Source organism: Neolamprologus multifasciatus, chromosome 15, assembly GCF_963576455.1.
Source record: "Neolamprologus multifasciatus chromosome 15, fNeoMul1.2, whole genome shotgun sequence".
NCBI classification, from domain to species: Eukaryota; Metazoa; Chordata; class Actinopteri; order Cichliformes; family Cichlidae; genus Neolamprologus; species Neolamprologus multifasciatus.
Genome location: NC_140453.1, coordinates 35,128,900 through 35,146,047, shown reverse-complemented (window position 1 = coordinate 35,146,047; position 17,148 = coordinate 35,128,900). Strand labels below are relative to the sequence as shown.

The following is a 17,148-nucleotide window of genomic DNA, read 5'->3' as shown; positions in this document are numbered from 1 at the left end:
AGTCATTTCCTAGTTTAATTATTTCTAGACCCAAAGAGTTCATTATTCACTCTTTCAATATGAAGTAGCAACAGCCTTTTAAGATCAATAGAATTCCTCCTGAATTCGGTCCTTCCAGAGGCTCCTATATGGATCTATTTATTTTTACAGTGTTAAAAAATGAATGTCCACACTTCTAATGAAAAACTACTAAGATATGTTCTGCTTACCCAAAATAATGAATTGGTTCTATAAACATTCAGGGTGAGGTCTTAGAAAAGAGTTTCAGGACACAGCAGAAGCTCTGGCACCACATTGACACCCTTGAACCATCCAAGGCCAAATGCACGCTCATACCCTCTCCCAGTAATATGAACAAGCAAAATAAAACATTCGATTGGAAACTGTCACTGCCGTATCAGACGCAATAAAATCATTCTTTTGTAAATCATGTTAGCATGTTTTATTTAAATGTTCTTCAAAACGTCTGGCTTTTGAAAAGCTAAATTCTATTCCAGGCATAAAAGAACCTGTGCCCACACCTTTCATTGCAAAACTGACATTATGCCTCCTTGGTAAATCCTGAGAATAACTTTATAACACCAAAAAAAAAAAGCTTTATGTTCGTGTAGACCATTGGTAAATTTGTCCCAGAGGTAGGGATGGGTATCGTTTAGGTTTTATCCGATACCGGTGCCAAACCGGTACTTTTGAAACGGTGCCGGTGCTTAAATGGTGCTCAAACCGGTGCTTAAAGAATGGAGAACACAAAATTGGTCCAAAAACCTCTCATGTTCAGCTGTTTTTTTGTAAAAAGATAACAATGTCAGCCTTTTCTGCAGCTATGGGGCATATATGGTATCACTCTTGGCTGGAAGCAGTGTTTAAACAATGGAAAAAACACAAACTTTGTCCAAAAACCTCTCATGTTTAACTGTTTTCCACTTTTTCTTTGGTCATTTAGCCTTTTTGGCCAGGGTGAAGGGAGTATCTGCCATCAAACAAGATGGCAGCCGCATGTAGCTATGATGATGTTTGCTAGTTCACCTTACATGCATTAATTTAATAACGCGGTTAGCCTACTCAACGTAAATTACACACGAACAACATTAAGCTACTCACGCAGAGAAGAACGGCTGCTGCTGCATCATCATCCGTCATCATTTCTGCTACACTGGCAGGGCTAGGGGCCAGGACTCTCCTCTTCGGGTTCTTGGGGGATGTTGCTAACTCCGGGTCCGATAACAGGCACCACACCCGCAGTAGATGTGCACGGTGTGAGGTCTAATACGGCGCATTTCTCGGCTTTTTAAAAAAACGCTATGCGTCGCCAGGTGTTTCATCGGATTTGAGGTGTTACCTCCTTTGACAGTATCACAGTATCAGCTTAAAGTACTTGTTCCAGGCTGCTGAGTTTGCATCTTTTGCTGTGAAGTACAGCCATACTTTTGACCGCTTCGCCTTGGGCTTTTTTAATCTGTAGCTCTGCTCTAAAAGAAAGTACGTACCTGGACCCGCCTACTATCCTCGGAAACGTAAAATGATTGGCTAGAATCTAAAGTGTATCACAGCTCAGGAAAAAAAAAAGCACCGAAATAAAGCACCGAAATGTGCGCTGCTTTTCGGTCTAGTTGCTACCGTTTGATGGCACCGGATACCGGTACCCATCCCTACCCAGAGGTATTCGTATTTTAAAAATATCTCTATCATTGAGGAGATATCAGACCTTTTTTTTTCTGCAGTCTTATCTAGAACAGGGCCAAAAGCTCCATCACCACCTTAACAGCACCTGATGTGCAGGAGTACTCAGAGAAAACCCACAGAGTCATACAGAAAAGCTTCCACTGAACAGGGAGGTTTAAACTGTGAACTTTTTACTCTGAGATGACAGTTGTAACAATTAAATGAAAAGAGTATAATGATATAAAAATATAATAGTAAAAATTAAGTTCTGAAAATGCTGGCACCTTTTCACCAACTGCAAACTGTCGGAGCATCATGAAACAAAAGCTACAGCAAAGAAGACTGCTGAGCATCTAGAATACTATGTAAGACAAAAATTGAATAACATTCCTCTCCCAAAAGTCCAGCCGCTGGTCTTCTCAGTTCCCAGACATTTACAGACTGTTGTTAAAAGAAGACCAGATGGTGCACAATTTCCCAAATTTTTGAGATGTGTTGCTGCCATCAAATTAAAAATAAGCTAATATTTTTCCTAATATTGTACACTTTCTCAGTGTAAACATTTGATATGTTTTATATCTACTGTAAACAAAATAAAGGTTTTATTAGAGCTGCATTTTGATTTTATTTACATTTTACAGAGCATCTCAACATTTTTGGAATTTAGTTTGCAAGCTTATTTTTTTCTCAGTTTGCTAGAACCACCCACCTTTCACATGCTCTGGAACTTCCTGGCACATTTGCAGAAGACTTTTGACCCGCTCCTTTTCAGTATTCACTGCCGCTGCTTCTTCTTCTCTCAGTCTTAGTAATGTTTTCATGTTTTGCTCATCTTTGCAGCGACCATCATCACATAGACCATCTGGAGAAGCATAAACACTTTGATGACCAGAAATATAGATAAATAAGGTAATGCTCCATAATACATAACACCCACTGAAATTTTGTTATCATTTTACTTGTACATTTCCTGCACACACACACACACACACACACACACACACACACACACACACACACACACACACACACACACACACACACACACATATCTCTTTGTATTTCTGGGTTGTGAATTAAACAGATTAGAAACCATTTATTCAGTAAATATGCAAATATCTTTGTTTACCTAGATTTTATCAAATAGACCATTCAAACTTCTGCTGATTTTATAGAACATTGGCTGTTATTAATTTGTCCGTGGTACTGGGAGCAATAACACGCTTTACATTTTATGTGAAACTGCAATGTAACTGTAGAGAGTTTATTCATGTAACATCATTTTTAAAATTGCAAATTGTGTTACTAAATTCAAATGTCTAGATAACTCTCATTTCATACTTTGGGATGTGTTCTAGAAGGTGAAATAATAATAATAATATTAATAACAATAAAACAAATCAAACACAAAACAAAAAAAACCCTTCAGAGGAAAAGAGTAGTGCACAGAAACAATCTGAAGTAATAGGAAGTAGACAAAAGAGTGAAGAAAAGAAAGAGGAATGCTAAGCAGAACTGGCAGAAGTAGATAGATATTCATATTCACCTGTCTTCAGCAAATCAAGAAATTCACGTTTTCTCCGGAAAATGTGAAGTAGAGCTTTAAACTGAATGTCTCCATTGAGGAACTTTTCTGATACAGATTTGAATGCTGAAGCCCCCAAAGCTATCATGGTTTGTGCTTCATCTGAAAACGATTCAACCAATCCCTCTCTAGCACCTGGAAAACAAGAGTACAAAAACCCAAACACATTTTACTGACATTTTAGATAAAATAAAATGAAAGTCTGTTTATGGCTTTCTACTTTTATTTTCTAAAATTTGTTATATAGATATACTACACAAATAACACATCCAGCCTTAGAAACCCACAGCCTGGCATTTACGTTCACATATTTATGTAAAATATAATATAAACATGAAATGGGCACTACACAGAAATGTGCAATTAATATTATGTTAGAGAGTAACAATAATATAGACATTAAAAAAGAGTAGTAGTACATTTTTTTTTCAATTTTAAAGTTTACCTGCCAACTGGAAGATAGTTTCGGCCATGGGCCAGTTCATAAGATACTCAAATATTGAGTCTTCGCCTTGAATGTACTCTCCATTGACTTTGGGCCATGACTCCACCACAACAACAGACATAAGCTTCAGAAACTTTGTGATATTATGTCTTTTCAAAAGATTCGACACCCCTTCACCAGATTTATCCTAAGCAAAAAAAAGGGAATAGGTTAATGTGTGTGTGTTAATATGAATTTATAACTTTTTCTATTAACCCCCCCCCCTCTCAATTTCCATTGAATGTACAATTATATCATGTGAAATTAATAAGCATTTTTCATAATTTTTTGAAATCATACCTGGCAAATACGTGCAACTGCCTCCACTGCACATTTCTCCATTGTGCTGCATAATGATGGACATGTGTTGCTCGCCTTTTCCATTGTGGTACAGTATATTCCAATTTGATTTACATGTTTTTCCTAGCACACAAGCACATATCATCAATATTTTTTTCAGGTGCACATGCAATGATGATAACTCAAATAAAAATTCATTCTTACATTTTTCAGTTTGCCTTCAAAATCCTTCATGAATGTACTTCTCCAGTTTTTAGTGTGTTCCTCACGGCTAAAAGATACTTTCAGGATATTGCTCCATACCTACAAAAACGATGTGCATTTTAATAGATTATTGCAGTGTTCACTAATAGGCATGTTAACTTGTACTTGATAAAAAAAAGTATGAAAATGTGAAACTCTGAAATTACAGTCCAGGAAACAAAGGACTTAAACTGCTCAAATTTCACAGAAGATTGTCTGATACCACCGCCAATTGCAGTGGCATTAGACTTAGATGCTTGACAGTAACAAGTAGTCCTAGTATTTACTGTTTTTTTTTGTTTTTTTTTACTGTATTTACTGTCTGTTTATTGTTTGTTTGTTGCTATATTTAAAATGATAAATGATTTAAAATGATTCTGAAAAAGGAGAGGCAGACAGCAGGGAGTTTGTTTTTCACTTGTAGCATGAAGAAAAAAACTAACTAGGACAGCTATCTTAAAAAGAGACGTGACACATTATTATTCCAGATAGCTGCAATTGTGACGTATTTAGCCTAGAGTACTTAGTGAACTGAAGTGGGCAAATATCAAAAGAACTCCTGTAGGTAAAATTTTTTTTCATGAAATTGGTTTGATTTTAGTTCTCTTTTTTCAAAAACTAATTCATAGTTGTAGTTATGTCAGGCTCTTTTTATATGTGTAAAACAATGGCTTAGAGCAGACTGTAAGCCTAAATAAGGATCAAGTCCACACTTGATCTGTACTTTAATGCACCTATCACACTAAGCTATTCTTGTAGAAAAAAAATAATTTGTATTAATGTGCTTTACTTCACAGAAAATAAATGTGGTACACATTTAATTAAAAACAAAAATGAAACAAAACAAAAGCAATTAAAAGCAAAATGAGACTATTGATGTTCATCTATGTTCATCTATGTTCATCTATGAAACTACCGGTCAAAAGTTTCAACACATCTTCTCCTTTAATTCCCAAAAGTTGATTCTGTTCATCTGGACGTAGTGTTTTCAGTGGGAGAAATGTTTCGTCACTCATCATTAATATCCAGAGAATTTGCATATTAATGATCAAGCAACTGACCTCCCATCCCATTGTTCTTTCAGTGGTGCAGGTTTCAGTCATTATGCAAATGTGCTGTTTATAAGATTGGGGAAACCTGCAGTCAGCGGAGACTGAAGAAGTCACTTGGATGAGTGACGAAACATTTCTCCCACTGAAAACGTCCAGATGAATAAAATCAACTTTTGCGGATTTACTTCCCTGGATGATTGAGCATGAATCAAGACCTTCTCCTTTTATGTTGTTTCTTGATTTTCATGACTACTTACATTGTAGATTCTTACTGAAGGCAACAAGACTATGAATGAACACATGTGGAATTATGTAGTAAACAAAAAATTGTGAAATAACTCAAAACATGTTTAATATTTTAGGTTTTTCAAAATAGTCATCCTTTGCTTTGATTACTGCTTTGCACCCTCTTAGCATTCTCTCTCTGAGCTTCATGAGGTCGTCAACTGAAATGGTTTTCCAACAGTCTTGAAGGAGTTCCCAGAGATGCTGAGCACTTGTTTTGCCTTCTCTCTGTGGTCCATCTTATCCCAAATCATCTCGACTGGGTTTAGGTCAGGTGACTGTGGAGGCCAGACCATGGTGCAGCACTCCATCACTCTCCTTCTTGGTCAAATAGCCCTTACACGGCCTAGAGGTGTGTTTGGGGTCATTGTCCTGTTGAAAAATAAATGATGGTCCAAACCGGATGGGATGGAGGATGCTGTGGTAGCCATGCTAGGGTGGTCCTCATGCCAGCCAGTTCCATTGTTGATGGTTTTTGCGACTGCACTTGGGGACATATTCAAAGTATGAGCAATTATCCAGACTGACTGACCTTCACTTCTTAAGGTAATGATGGACTGTCATTTCTCTTTACTTAGCTGGTTGGTTCTTGCCATAATATGAATTCTAACAGTTGTCAAATAGGGCTGTCAGCTGTGTACCAACCTGACTTCTGCACAACACAACTGATGGTCCCAACCCCATTAAGAAGGCAAGAAATTCCACAAACAAACCCTGGCAAGGCACACCTTTGAAGTGAAAACATTTCAGGACTACATCATGAAGCTCACTGAGAGAAGGCAGAGGGTTTGCAGTGCTGTCAACAAAGCAAACGGTGGCTACTCAGAGGAATCTAAAATATAAAACATATTTAGATTTATTTTTCTATTTTTTTTATTTTTTTATTTTTCTTTGCTACATAAGTCCATATATCTTGCTTCATATATTTGATGTCTTCAGTTTGTATCTACATTGTAGAAAGTAGTAAAAATTAAGACAAACCATTAAATGAGAAGGTGTGTCCAAACCTTTGACTGTTAGTGTACATTGATGTCCTCTTTTTTTGTTTTGTAAGATGAGCTATATCTAAGTGGCTACTGTGCTGATGATCAAAGTGAATTATTTATATGACACCATAACAGAGTACAAGAGCTTACTTAATTTCTACTTACCTTTATTTCATTGGGTACAGAAAAGTGCAAATGATTCCATTCATTGAGCAGTTTATTACTGAAGGTACTTCTTCGCCACTTCCTCATTGTTTCTAATGTCTCCCAAAATGACTCTTCCTGAATTTGCTCTCTTGTCTGTAACAGTTATAAATTTCTTTATGAAATAAAATAAACTAAACGCTGTCAATGTGAAATCAACAATTACATTTAAGCATTAAAATGTATGGGTTTTTTTTTTAATTTTGAGGTTTAGCTAAAAGAAACATAAAGACATTTTGCTCATATGGTAGTCCAACTGACTAACAAGCAGCTCTGACCTGGGAATCATTGTGGCCGTAGACCTTGGCTATCAGACAGACTAGGTCAAGGAAGTGGAGAGGAAGGTCAGAGTAATTTGGATCTTTTGTGAAATTGCAGACAGAGCCAAGAAGCATTACTGCAGTTTTCAGGCAACACTCTCCATTTTTGTCATCGAAACTAGAAGAAAACATTACATTATTGTTTGAGGAAAGACTGCCATCAGCACTGATGCTGAAAATCAATATTGATCCTTCTTCAGAGATACTGGGCTATAATGACAAACAGAGGCTTTTTATTGTACCTGTTATTTTGGTGACTTTCTCTATTGATGACATGGGATGTCAAATTTATCAGAACCTGTAATCAGAATCATAGTAGATATTTATTGAATATGAAGAGACATAGCTGTTGAAGGCAACAACACACATGCCACTGGACATAAAATCTAGAGTAGCCTTTCAACATTTTATAAATCAGTGTGGTCTAGGAGAGACTTCAGCTCCTGCTCCTATTCTGAAATTTGTTTTTAGGCTTAGGCTAACATATCATGTGACAAGGGACTTTAGCCAATCACAGGCCTTTGCATATCAGATCAGTTGAGTGCTATAAACAAAACTGACCAAAACGAAACTGCATAATAAAACATTCCTTGGCAGAGGAGGATTATAACCCTGTATTAAATCAAAAGTCAGTGTTGACTTTTATTTTTGATTAACTTTTGGGGTTGCTACTTGTGGTTACTATTATTTTGTTTAATTTTATTTTTAATTATTTATTTTATTTATATATCTTATCTGGCTTGGGGCAGTTTTGAACACAACACTCAGTCTCTTGTCACATAGCAGACATAAACCCCCTCACAAAAATAAGAAAAAAAGTTTTTCTTATTAAAAACAGCGACAATCAAAATAATAATTAATAATATTAACTAATTATAAAATGAATTAGTTTAAAATTAATTAGTTAATAATAATTAATTAAACAGTATTATTAATTAGTAATTTATTTCTATAGAACTGAGGGAAGTAACATATTTATTTGACAACTTAATTTTATATACCTAAGCATTACTTAGTTATATAATATTAAATATAAGTAAAACTTGTTATTAATATTAATTTTAATTTTCACTTTGCTATTTAAAACTCTGTTTTTATTAAAACAAAATAACTGTTTTAAGAATAAATACCTTGTACATGGGTTGAGTTATGCCAGATTTGATGTTGAACTGCAAATAATGAAGAATGTCTAGTAGTTCAACTCTCACTGGACATGACATGAAGCTCATTAGGTCATCCATCCGTATGAGACACATCCAAGAGTGCACAAGAAGACGATCAATGGCTGCCAGGTATGCATGTTCTTTCATGATCTCAATCCGATTCCTAGTTAAAAGGGTTAGGGTCAGGGCAGATAAATGGGACCAGACAAATTTAATTACATTTTAACATCTTTATGGGGGATAAGCACTTACTGTGCGTAGCTGGGTCCTTCGATTCCCCTCAAGCCTCTCCAAGATTCAGATTGTGGATTCAAGACTGGCTCAAATGGTTTGCTTTCTCCTCTCAGTAGATGAATCAGAGGGATGACCAAGAACCACTTCTCAATATGGTGTGTTATAGCAGTGTGGCAAAGGTTCTCCAGTGCATCTGCAACTCTGTATATGTAGAGAGATCAGCAAACATACAAGTCCAGCAAAAAATTCACATAACACAGGACAGGAGACATTCATTTTTCCAGATATTTTAACAGGAGCACTACACTGGAAAACCCAGATTGTTTGTTGCACCAAAGTCAAATCAGGTTGATCAGATTATAGGTGACTGGATTCCAAAGTGATGATAAATTGCAGTGTTGTAACTATTGTATGTAAACAAACACAATTTATAATGTTTTAGTAAATTTTAACTTTAAACTGGGTTGTTCTTGTCTCCCATATTATCTTTGTAAAAACACAATCATTGTCACAATCATTGTTTATGCTTAAAAATAAACCACATACTAATTACCTTTTTTTATCTGTCAAAGGATTTGCAAAGTTTTCCCAGAAAATGGCAAACTGGCCCTGCGCCAATTTAGGCAGGCAAAGAAGACTGCATAGAATGGAAAGTTTATCGCTCATGCTGTCCTTCAGATGCATGTTGCAGACCAGCAAACCAATAATCCCGGCATGGAGATTTGGTAGTAAGGATTGTACTGTTTCACTTTTCTTTCTGGCCCTAAGACCAATAATTTCCTCTAGAAACTTTTTTAGAAGGTTTTTAATCTGGAAAAGGCAAAAGGTTAATTTCAGAAAACTTTGGAACATTGGAAAACATTCAGTACTTTCTCTTATACTGTTGGATTATGGATGTAATATGTTGAAACATAAAACACTTGTTACTTACCTGTTCTGAACCATATGGTAATCTCCACCGTTTTTCCATACCATCATGAAGTAGAGGATAAGTGTATGTATGAATGAACTGTTGCAGCAGGAGAAAGAAGTTTTCTACATTTTGTTCATTCCAGGTTGTGAGAAGATCAGAGATTATTTTTAGCATTTCCCAGCCAGCATGGTTTCTCCCTTCCACCACAGTTGTTTTTGCAGTATTCCAGTACCAGGCAGTGTTTAATTTGGGATGGATCATATCATCATATTGATGCCATTCACCTTTGAAGCACAAAATACATCAAGTTTGGTAATGGTTACATTTATTATTCAGTTGGTCCATTCATACTATTGTTTTGGCCAATACCGGGTGCATTTAATGATGATTGGGGTTCAGTGACTTATTATGTACTGAACATCTTGCATTAAAGCTTGATCCTCTACACTTTTTGGGGGAATATAAGATTAGAACATTTAGGCTTGTGCATATTGAATTTTCATTACCATAGAACTTAATATAGTGTCTATAGTTTCTACTCCCTAGGTTTCTTTTATTGTGCCTCCCCTTTATTCCACGTTTTATGTTTAGTCTTTCTTGTCTCTATGTTCGTGCATCCCCTGTGTCCAGACCATCCCTTTGTCTCCCCAGTCGGTCCTGTCTCGTTGTCTCAGTATTTCCTCTGCCTGTTGTTATGTTGTTCCATGTGCTGTGTGTTCCTTTGTATTTTCCAGGTCCTAGCTTCTAGTTCCCAGGTTTCTAGTTTGTTTTGGTCTTAGTTTTTAGTTTTAGGGCTATGTTTTCTTATTTCTGGTATTTGAGTTTTGTCACAGCATAATAAAGCTGCCTCTTTTAGTTTACCCCTTTTTGTTCATGAGTCCTACGTTTGAGTCCTCTTCCTGCCTGAAGGGCTGTGCGATATGACCAAAGTCTCATATCCCAATATAAGACATCTATTGTCCCGATAACGATATATATCACAAAATAGTACATTTGATCTTATTCTGTGAATCTTTGCAACTCAATTTGTGTGAAGTGTTTTCAGCGGGGCTTCGTGTACCTGGAGTTGAGTATTTTGACCCATGCATGAAACTATATAGTTTTAGATAGCCGCCATTTTCTTTGTCAATATTTATTACATGGCATGCTGCGGGGAAATGCCTGTTCTAACGTTTGAGTCTAAGGTTTATTTTGAGCACCTGACAGCTCTTTTTTGCTTGTCATCCGTAAACTCTCTCGATACTCTTTCATGTGATTCTTGTGTAGGTGGTAGCAAAAGATTTTTGCCGTAAACGGTGTATTTTGCGACACCACGAAACAAACGATAGCGTATAATATGAAAAGATGTTTTAATTTCTTCATCCAATATATTTTGTCATATTGCACAGCCCTACTGCCTGCCACAAGTTACATGACAGGTTTAGATCTAAGAGAATAAGCCACAGCCCTACATGACAAAATCAGTCCTAACCTGATTTTCACTCACTGATTGAATCACAAGTTAGATCTGGTGGTCTGTGACAATGTAAAACATATTACACTTATTTTCAGATCTTTTTGTGGTTGTCATTTTTTTTGTTTCCTGTTGCTATCAGAAAGGTTGGGTCTCTGGCTTTTGATTTGAGGATGTACATTTTCTGCTATGACTGTGGTGCAGTGAGACCAATGAAGTCACTGCGGTGAGCTGGTTTTGTGAATGAAAAATGAATGAATGAATAAAAGCTCACTGACATTATTTTTGCTCCTGTTGCTGCTTAAAAATAGGGAGTACGCGGTAAAGCAGGTCATCTACTAAAATTGGTGGTTCAGTCCCTGGCTTCTCCCACCTTCAGTGTGCATGCCTAAATATCCTTGGGCAAGACACTGAACCCCAAGTTGCTCCCCGAAGTGTTCATCAGAGTGTAAATATGTGTGAATGTTAGACAGAAAGCATTTACATTTAGAAAAACGGTGCCTGTATGAATGGGTGTCAATGGGTGAATGAGGCATGTAGATAAAGCGCTTTCAGTGCTAAAATTCACCAAATTCTCAATCTAATGAATATCTTACATATAGTTAGCAAACTATCAAGGAAGACTTTACTGAGGAGAGAATATGTGCAAATTGTGGTTCTAGTGTCAACAACTGACTGCAGAGGAGGGTTCGTTACAATAAATCCATACTCTCACAGGCAGTAAAAATAGTATAAACATCTCTCCAGTGAAAATGTCTGCTGTTTGACCAAGTAGACCAAAGGTTGCCTCCTTCCTCACTTGGAGATTAGCAGTTGATGGAGGTGAAAAAGGGTTTGCTCTCTTGTGGATGTGACATCATCAAAGCAGACTGTTTTCTTAGTATAGGTGTAAAATTGGGCATACATTAAAGCCCACATAATCATTGTTTTTCTCAGTTTTTTTGCATTTATTAAATACAGTAATTAAATCTAATATTTGCAAAATCTATATCAATAATATGAATTTAGAATACCTTCTCTTGTTAAAAGCCCTTGTTTGATCGACAGGCATCTGTTGATGTAGTCATTTTTCTCTTCCTGGTAGATGGCCTCATAAATGAACTCCTTTTTACTGTGCTTGTAAACTGCATATTTGTAGGGTATACTCTCATGAAGTTTTTCCTTGGGAATTTTAACATGTCTTTCAACAAGATATCTCTTATCTCCAAGAGACCTATTAAAGAGAAAGTTATTGTTAGAGAGGGGATATACAGATGACAAACAATCTAATAACTTGATAGAAGCTAATATAATTTCTATACTGGCAAAAATAGGAATATTTAATCACATCTAAATTCAGTCTCACTGATTTTCTGTGGAGAATTAAAAAAAAAACATTGTTTTTGAACAAACAAATAACAACAATAAGTTATACCTGGGGAACATTGCGATCGAACCATCCCAGCTTCCTAACAGTGCAGCAGATTTTAACACAACAATGTCTTTCTCTGGATCCCAGTGAAAGTCTTTAGAAACGACAACGTGAAAATACACAGATATTCCTTCACTGACTGATGAACTGGAATAACAGGAAAGAGGCAAATAAATAATTTGATGGTTAAAAATATGAACTCAAATATGTATATTCTACATCCTGTTACTTACTTTTGTGGTCTCTGATGGCCCACTTGGGCATCACTATGATGGGGAGGGCAGGGTGAAGTTGGTGGCCTAGAGCCATCTCTCTTGCCTTGTTGCTGTTCTTTTGCCAGATGTGCACCTGTGTCCTTATTTGAGTTAGTGGAAGTAGCCTTATAAATGTAAAAAAAACAAACAAACCAGTTTTATTTCTTATTTTATATACTGTATGAGTAAAAGAAAATAAAACTTAAGTCCTACAAGAACTTGATTGGTAGTCAGAAAAATATGTTTAATGTAGAGCGACAATATGTCGATTTTCACCTTCTACTTATGAAAATGGATATTAATTAATGTTAGTTAAATTGGTTTCAGATCGGAAAAAAACATTTCAGAAATGTTACAATTTTAAAATCTTTTCCCTCATGTTATAATTTTGCGGTTTTGTATTAAACTCAGTTTGCCAGTTAAAACTCTGTATTTGTCTTCATAATACCTCAGTGTTTTTGGTGGTGTCCTTTGTTACTGGCGTTGTGGAAACGGATAGGTTTGTTTCAGGTGTTGCCTTACTGCGTAATTCAGAGTCACTTTCAGCAGTCACAGCAAGATGTCCCTCTTTCTTATTACAAGATTCTATACCTTGAGGGAGAGTAGCTAATTTACTTTCCAGCTGTGTCTGCAGAAGGGGATGTGGATCTGCTTCCATTTTCTGCTTCAACTTGGGTTGCAATGTTGTCTGGTGTTGTAGAATGCTCTCTGTCTGGCTGTGATTCAGCAGCAGCCAATTGTACCTAAAGAATAGCTACAGAGTTAGTTCACCAAATACCTATTAAAATGTTTAAGTATTTATTGAGATAGGGTTTCTCTGGAAGCAGAGCTTACACAGTTTTTGTAGTTAATCCTAATAACATATTATCTCTAATACACACAGAGTTGTGCCACTTTTTAGTTCAAACATGATGTTTGTCTTTGCAAACTCATAACTAAGGGGAACCAGTAAGTTAGTACACTGTCTGAACAAGATAAACAGGACATTGTGGAAGCTGAACTTGAAGGTCTGGATAAACCGGTTCTTCTATCTTTGAGACTTTGTTTTTTACTGCAGTTGAAGTTTAGTGTGAAACAAGCAGACAAAACAATGTTTTACTTCCAGAAAGAAAAATCTGTGGTTTCCTGTTTAACTATTGCTGGATAAATACATTCCTTAATAAATGATTTGTTTTGTTAGAAAATTCAACATTTTCTCCTCATACTATGATTTTGCATTTCTGTATAAAATTCGGTTTGAGGTTAAAACTCTGTATTTGACTTCATAATACCTCAGTGTCTTTGCTGGTGTCCTTTGTTACTGGGCTGGGTCTTGAATACTTCTCTGAATTTGTGGTATTTTGATCATCTGAATAACACGTCTCATCTCCTACTTGGTCTTTTTTCCTGTCAGCCTGTTTTGTGAACGTATTTTGATCTGTGTTCATGGAGTTTTTAGTATCAGCTGACTTCCGAGAGAGATTTTGAATCTCATGAGATGTTGTCTTGTTTTTATCTTGGTGTGGGGCAGGCTGCGTTGCTGCCTTTGGCTTCTTGTAATATGTCCTCAGATGATTCAGGGACAGTAGACTCAGCTTCTTTGGTTGTTGGGGAATCTTTGGAGTTAGACAAGGGTCCAGGATGAACATCACTTCGCTTGTCAGCAGGAGTTTGATGTGGATCCGGGGTGTCATCTTTGTCTATATCTGATGAATCCCTTGTTTGATGTGCTGCTATTTTGCTGTGGGCAGATGTAGCGGAGGGTGTTGTTTTAGGAACAGGCAGGTTTATTTCAGGTGTTGCCTCACTGCATGAGTCAGAGTTAATTTCAGCAGCCACAGAATTTTGCTTCTGTTTCTCCTCACAAGCTGCTAGTTCACTGTCAAACTGTGTCTGGCGAAGAGATGAGGATGCACTCTCATTTTCCACTGTGGCTGGGTCTGTACTGCTATGTGATGATGCAGCACCTTTACTGTCCAGCTCAAAATCATCAGTAGCCAACTGTCCCTGAAAAAAATTACACAGTTAGTTCAGGAAATACCATTTCAAACTGATAAATATTTTTTGGAGACAAGATTTCACTGGAAGCAGAAATGCCAGCGTTCATCTTTTCAAGCTGAACTTGAAACAGCTGCAAAATCTTGTTCCTCTATTTTTAAAAGCTTTACTACAGTTGATAAGTTTGGTGCAAATCAGGCAAAACATTGTTCCATTTTCAGAAAGAGGATAGTTTTATTTTCTGTTTTAATATTGCAACATGACTAGACTACATTTCTCATTACATTATATTGTAATTATAAAATGTTAACTTTTTATTTGTGTTACTGTTTTGCATTTTGTGTAAAATTCAGCTTGAGGTTAAAACTCTGTATTTGACTTCATAATACCTCAGTGTCTTTGCTGGTGTCCTTTGTTACTGGGCTGGGTCTTGAAGACTTCTCTGAATTTGTGGCATTTTGATCATCTGAATAACACGTCTCATCTCCTACTTGGTCTTTTTTCCTGTCAGCCTGTTTTGTGAACGTATTTTGATCTGTGTTCATGGAGTTTTCCTTATCAGCAGACTTCCGAGAGAGATTTTGAATCTCATGAGATGTTGTCTTGTTTGTATCTTGGTGTGGGGCAGGCTGTGTTGCTGCCTTGGCTTCTTGTAATATGTCCTCAGATGATTCAGGGACAGTAGACTCAGCTTCTTTGATTGATGGGGAATCTTTGGAGTTAGATAAGGGTCCAGAATTAACATCACTTCGCTTGTCAGAAGGAGTTTGATATTGATCCGGGGTGTCATCTTTGTCTATATCTGATGAATCCCTTGTTTGATGTGCTGGTATTTTGCTGTGGGCAGATGTAGCGGAGGGTGTTGTTTTAGGAACAGACAGGTTTGTTTCAGGTGTTGCCTCACTGCATGAGTCAGAGTTAATTTCAGGAGCCACAGCATTTTGCTTCTGTTTCTCCTCACAAGCTGCTAGTTCACTGTCAAACTGTGTCTGGTGAAGAGATGAGGATGCACTCTCATTTTCCACTGTGGCTGGGTCTGCATTGCTATGTGATGATGCAGCACCTTTGCTGTCCAGCTCAGAATCATCAGTAGCCAACTGTCCCTGAAAAAAACTACACAGTTAGTTCAGGAAATACCATTTCAAACGGATAATTTCTAGAAGCAGAAATTAAACACTTTTTGTATTACTGTGCTATTAAAGGGTAGAGAGATGGGAGGCTAATGCAAACAGCAGAGACACATTTGAAGTTAACAAAAAGCAGGTCTTTAATGTGGCTTTTCATGTTCTGATGAAAGTCCAGAACATAAAAATTACAACGTTAAAAAAGAACAGGAGGAAATAAGCACATGCTGTGTTGTGTGACAAAACAAAGCAAACAGTCAAATACAGGGTACAAAGACACAAACAATTTAATCAGGGGAAGAGAGGACACAGGGGTAATAAGACACAGCTGAATGTAATCAGCGTAGTTGAATAAAGCTCAAAGCAGGACACAAGAGACAAGAACTTGCAAAGTAATACAGGAAGTAACATAGAACTAAACACAGAAGCAAGAAACACACACTTAACCCAATACAGGGGAACACTAGGGAAGGCAAGAATAACATGTAAATTCTAAACACTAACAGAAAGTAGCAAAAGCTAAGGATTAAGGATCCTAAAAGACTAAACGTAATATTGAGTCAAAATAAAACCAACCACAAAATGCCTAGCAAGTACATAACTCAAAAGAAATTCAAACAAAAGTCAAACTCATAACTCTGGAATGACTGTACAGTAATTAGAGTTAATCCAATTAGATCTTGGTACAATAAAATAACCAAGGCAGAGGGAAAAAGAAACACCACCAATTACAATTATAAAATTCAGAAAACCCTTAAATAGGAGCAACCCTGGGTTCTTGTGCTCAAAGTACAAACACCAGTCAAAGCTAAACTTGGAAGGTTTGCAAAAGGATTTTCTTGTATTTTTAATAGCTTGTTTACTGCTCTAGATAATCTTGGTGTAAAACAGTATTTTTTTTTACCTGTATTTGGGTGGTGTTTTCCTTTATACCTTTATCTTCTTTTGGAGCCTGGTCTTGATCCTCCTTTTGGCTTTTCTCCTTAGCTGTGGTTACATAAAAACAATTATTTTTATGTAAGTTTTATATATATCTAATCAGAGTGAAAATGGCATTGGAGATGATCCAGTTTTTTTCCTTATTCATATGACCCTGACCTTTGACTTATGACCACGAAGCCTTACATTTTCAAATGCTATAATTTGTTATCTTTACCCAGAGTACTTGTGTTTCAGACGATTATCAGAACACTGTGTCATTTTCATTCTAGTTAAACATCCACCTACCGTACTGTTTTATGGTTGCAAATGAACTCCTTGAACTAGGGTTAATATAAGTTGTACTATTATGACAGGAAACTTACCTTGAGCCTTTTTTTGAGACAAAAGAAATAACTTGTAGCCACATTCAGGGCAGAATTTAAATGTACTGTCCACTTGAGTTCCACATTCAGGGCAAAACATGATTGCCTGAAAAAAACAACATTATAAATGACAGAAACATTGTAATGCCCTTGAGCATCGTACGTATAATTCAAGCTCTTTCAAAAACTGTTTT

At 36.6% G+C, this 17,148-nt stretch overlaps 1 protein-coding gene across 4 annotated transcripts in view; it reads right to left on the bottom strand.

Moving 5' to 3' along the window:
• The window catches only part of LOC146502561 (E3 ubiquitin-protein ligase rnf213-alpha-like), a 71,789-nt gene that overhangs the window by 50,961 nt on the left and 3,680 nt on the right, over positions 1–17,148 (bottom strand). For 2 of the 4 annotated variants that reach the window (XM_085132699.1, XM_085132700.1), the window contains exons 2-19: positions 16,955–17,060; positions 16,555–16,637; positions 14,916–15,629; positions 12,529–12,674; positions 12,299–12,442; positions 11,898–12,097; positions 9,450–9,715; positions 9,072–9,328; positions 8,537–8,719; positions 8,252–8,447; positions 7,364–7,419; positions 7,080–7,239; positions 6,763–6,897; positions 4,236–4,334; positions 4,032–4,154; positions 3,693–3,879; positions 3,209–3,382; positions 2,372–2,524 (exon numbers count right to left, since the gene is read on the bottom strand). In XM_085132699.1, coding sequence (XP_084988825.1) covers positions 2,372–2,524; positions 3,209–3,382; positions 3,693–3,879; positions 4,032–4,154; positions 4,236–4,334; positions 6,763–6,897; positions 7,080–7,239; positions 7,364–7,419; positions 8,252–8,447; positions 8,537–8,719; positions 9,072–9,328; positions 9,450–9,715; positions 11,898–12,097; positions 12,299–12,442; positions 12,529–12,674; positions 14,916–15,629; positions 16,555–16,637; positions 16,955–17,054 — 3,376 coding nt within the window. In that variant the 5' untranslated portion in view covers positions 17,055–17,060. Of the gene's footprint in view, positions 1–2,371; positions 2,525–3,208; positions 3,383–3,692; positions 3,880–4,031; positions 4,155–4,235; positions 4,335–6,762; positions 6,898–7,079; positions 7,240–7,363; positions 7,420–8,251; positions 8,448–8,536; positions 8,720–9,071; positions 9,329–9,449; positions 9,716–11,897; positions 12,098–12,298; positions 12,443–12,528; positions 12,675–12,997; positions 13,293–13,820; positions 14,332–14,915; positions 15,630–16,554; positions 16,638–16,954; positions 17,061–17,148 lie in introns of those variants that run through there. The other 2 variants (XM_085132703.1, XM_085132702.1) reach the window with 2 other exon arrangements.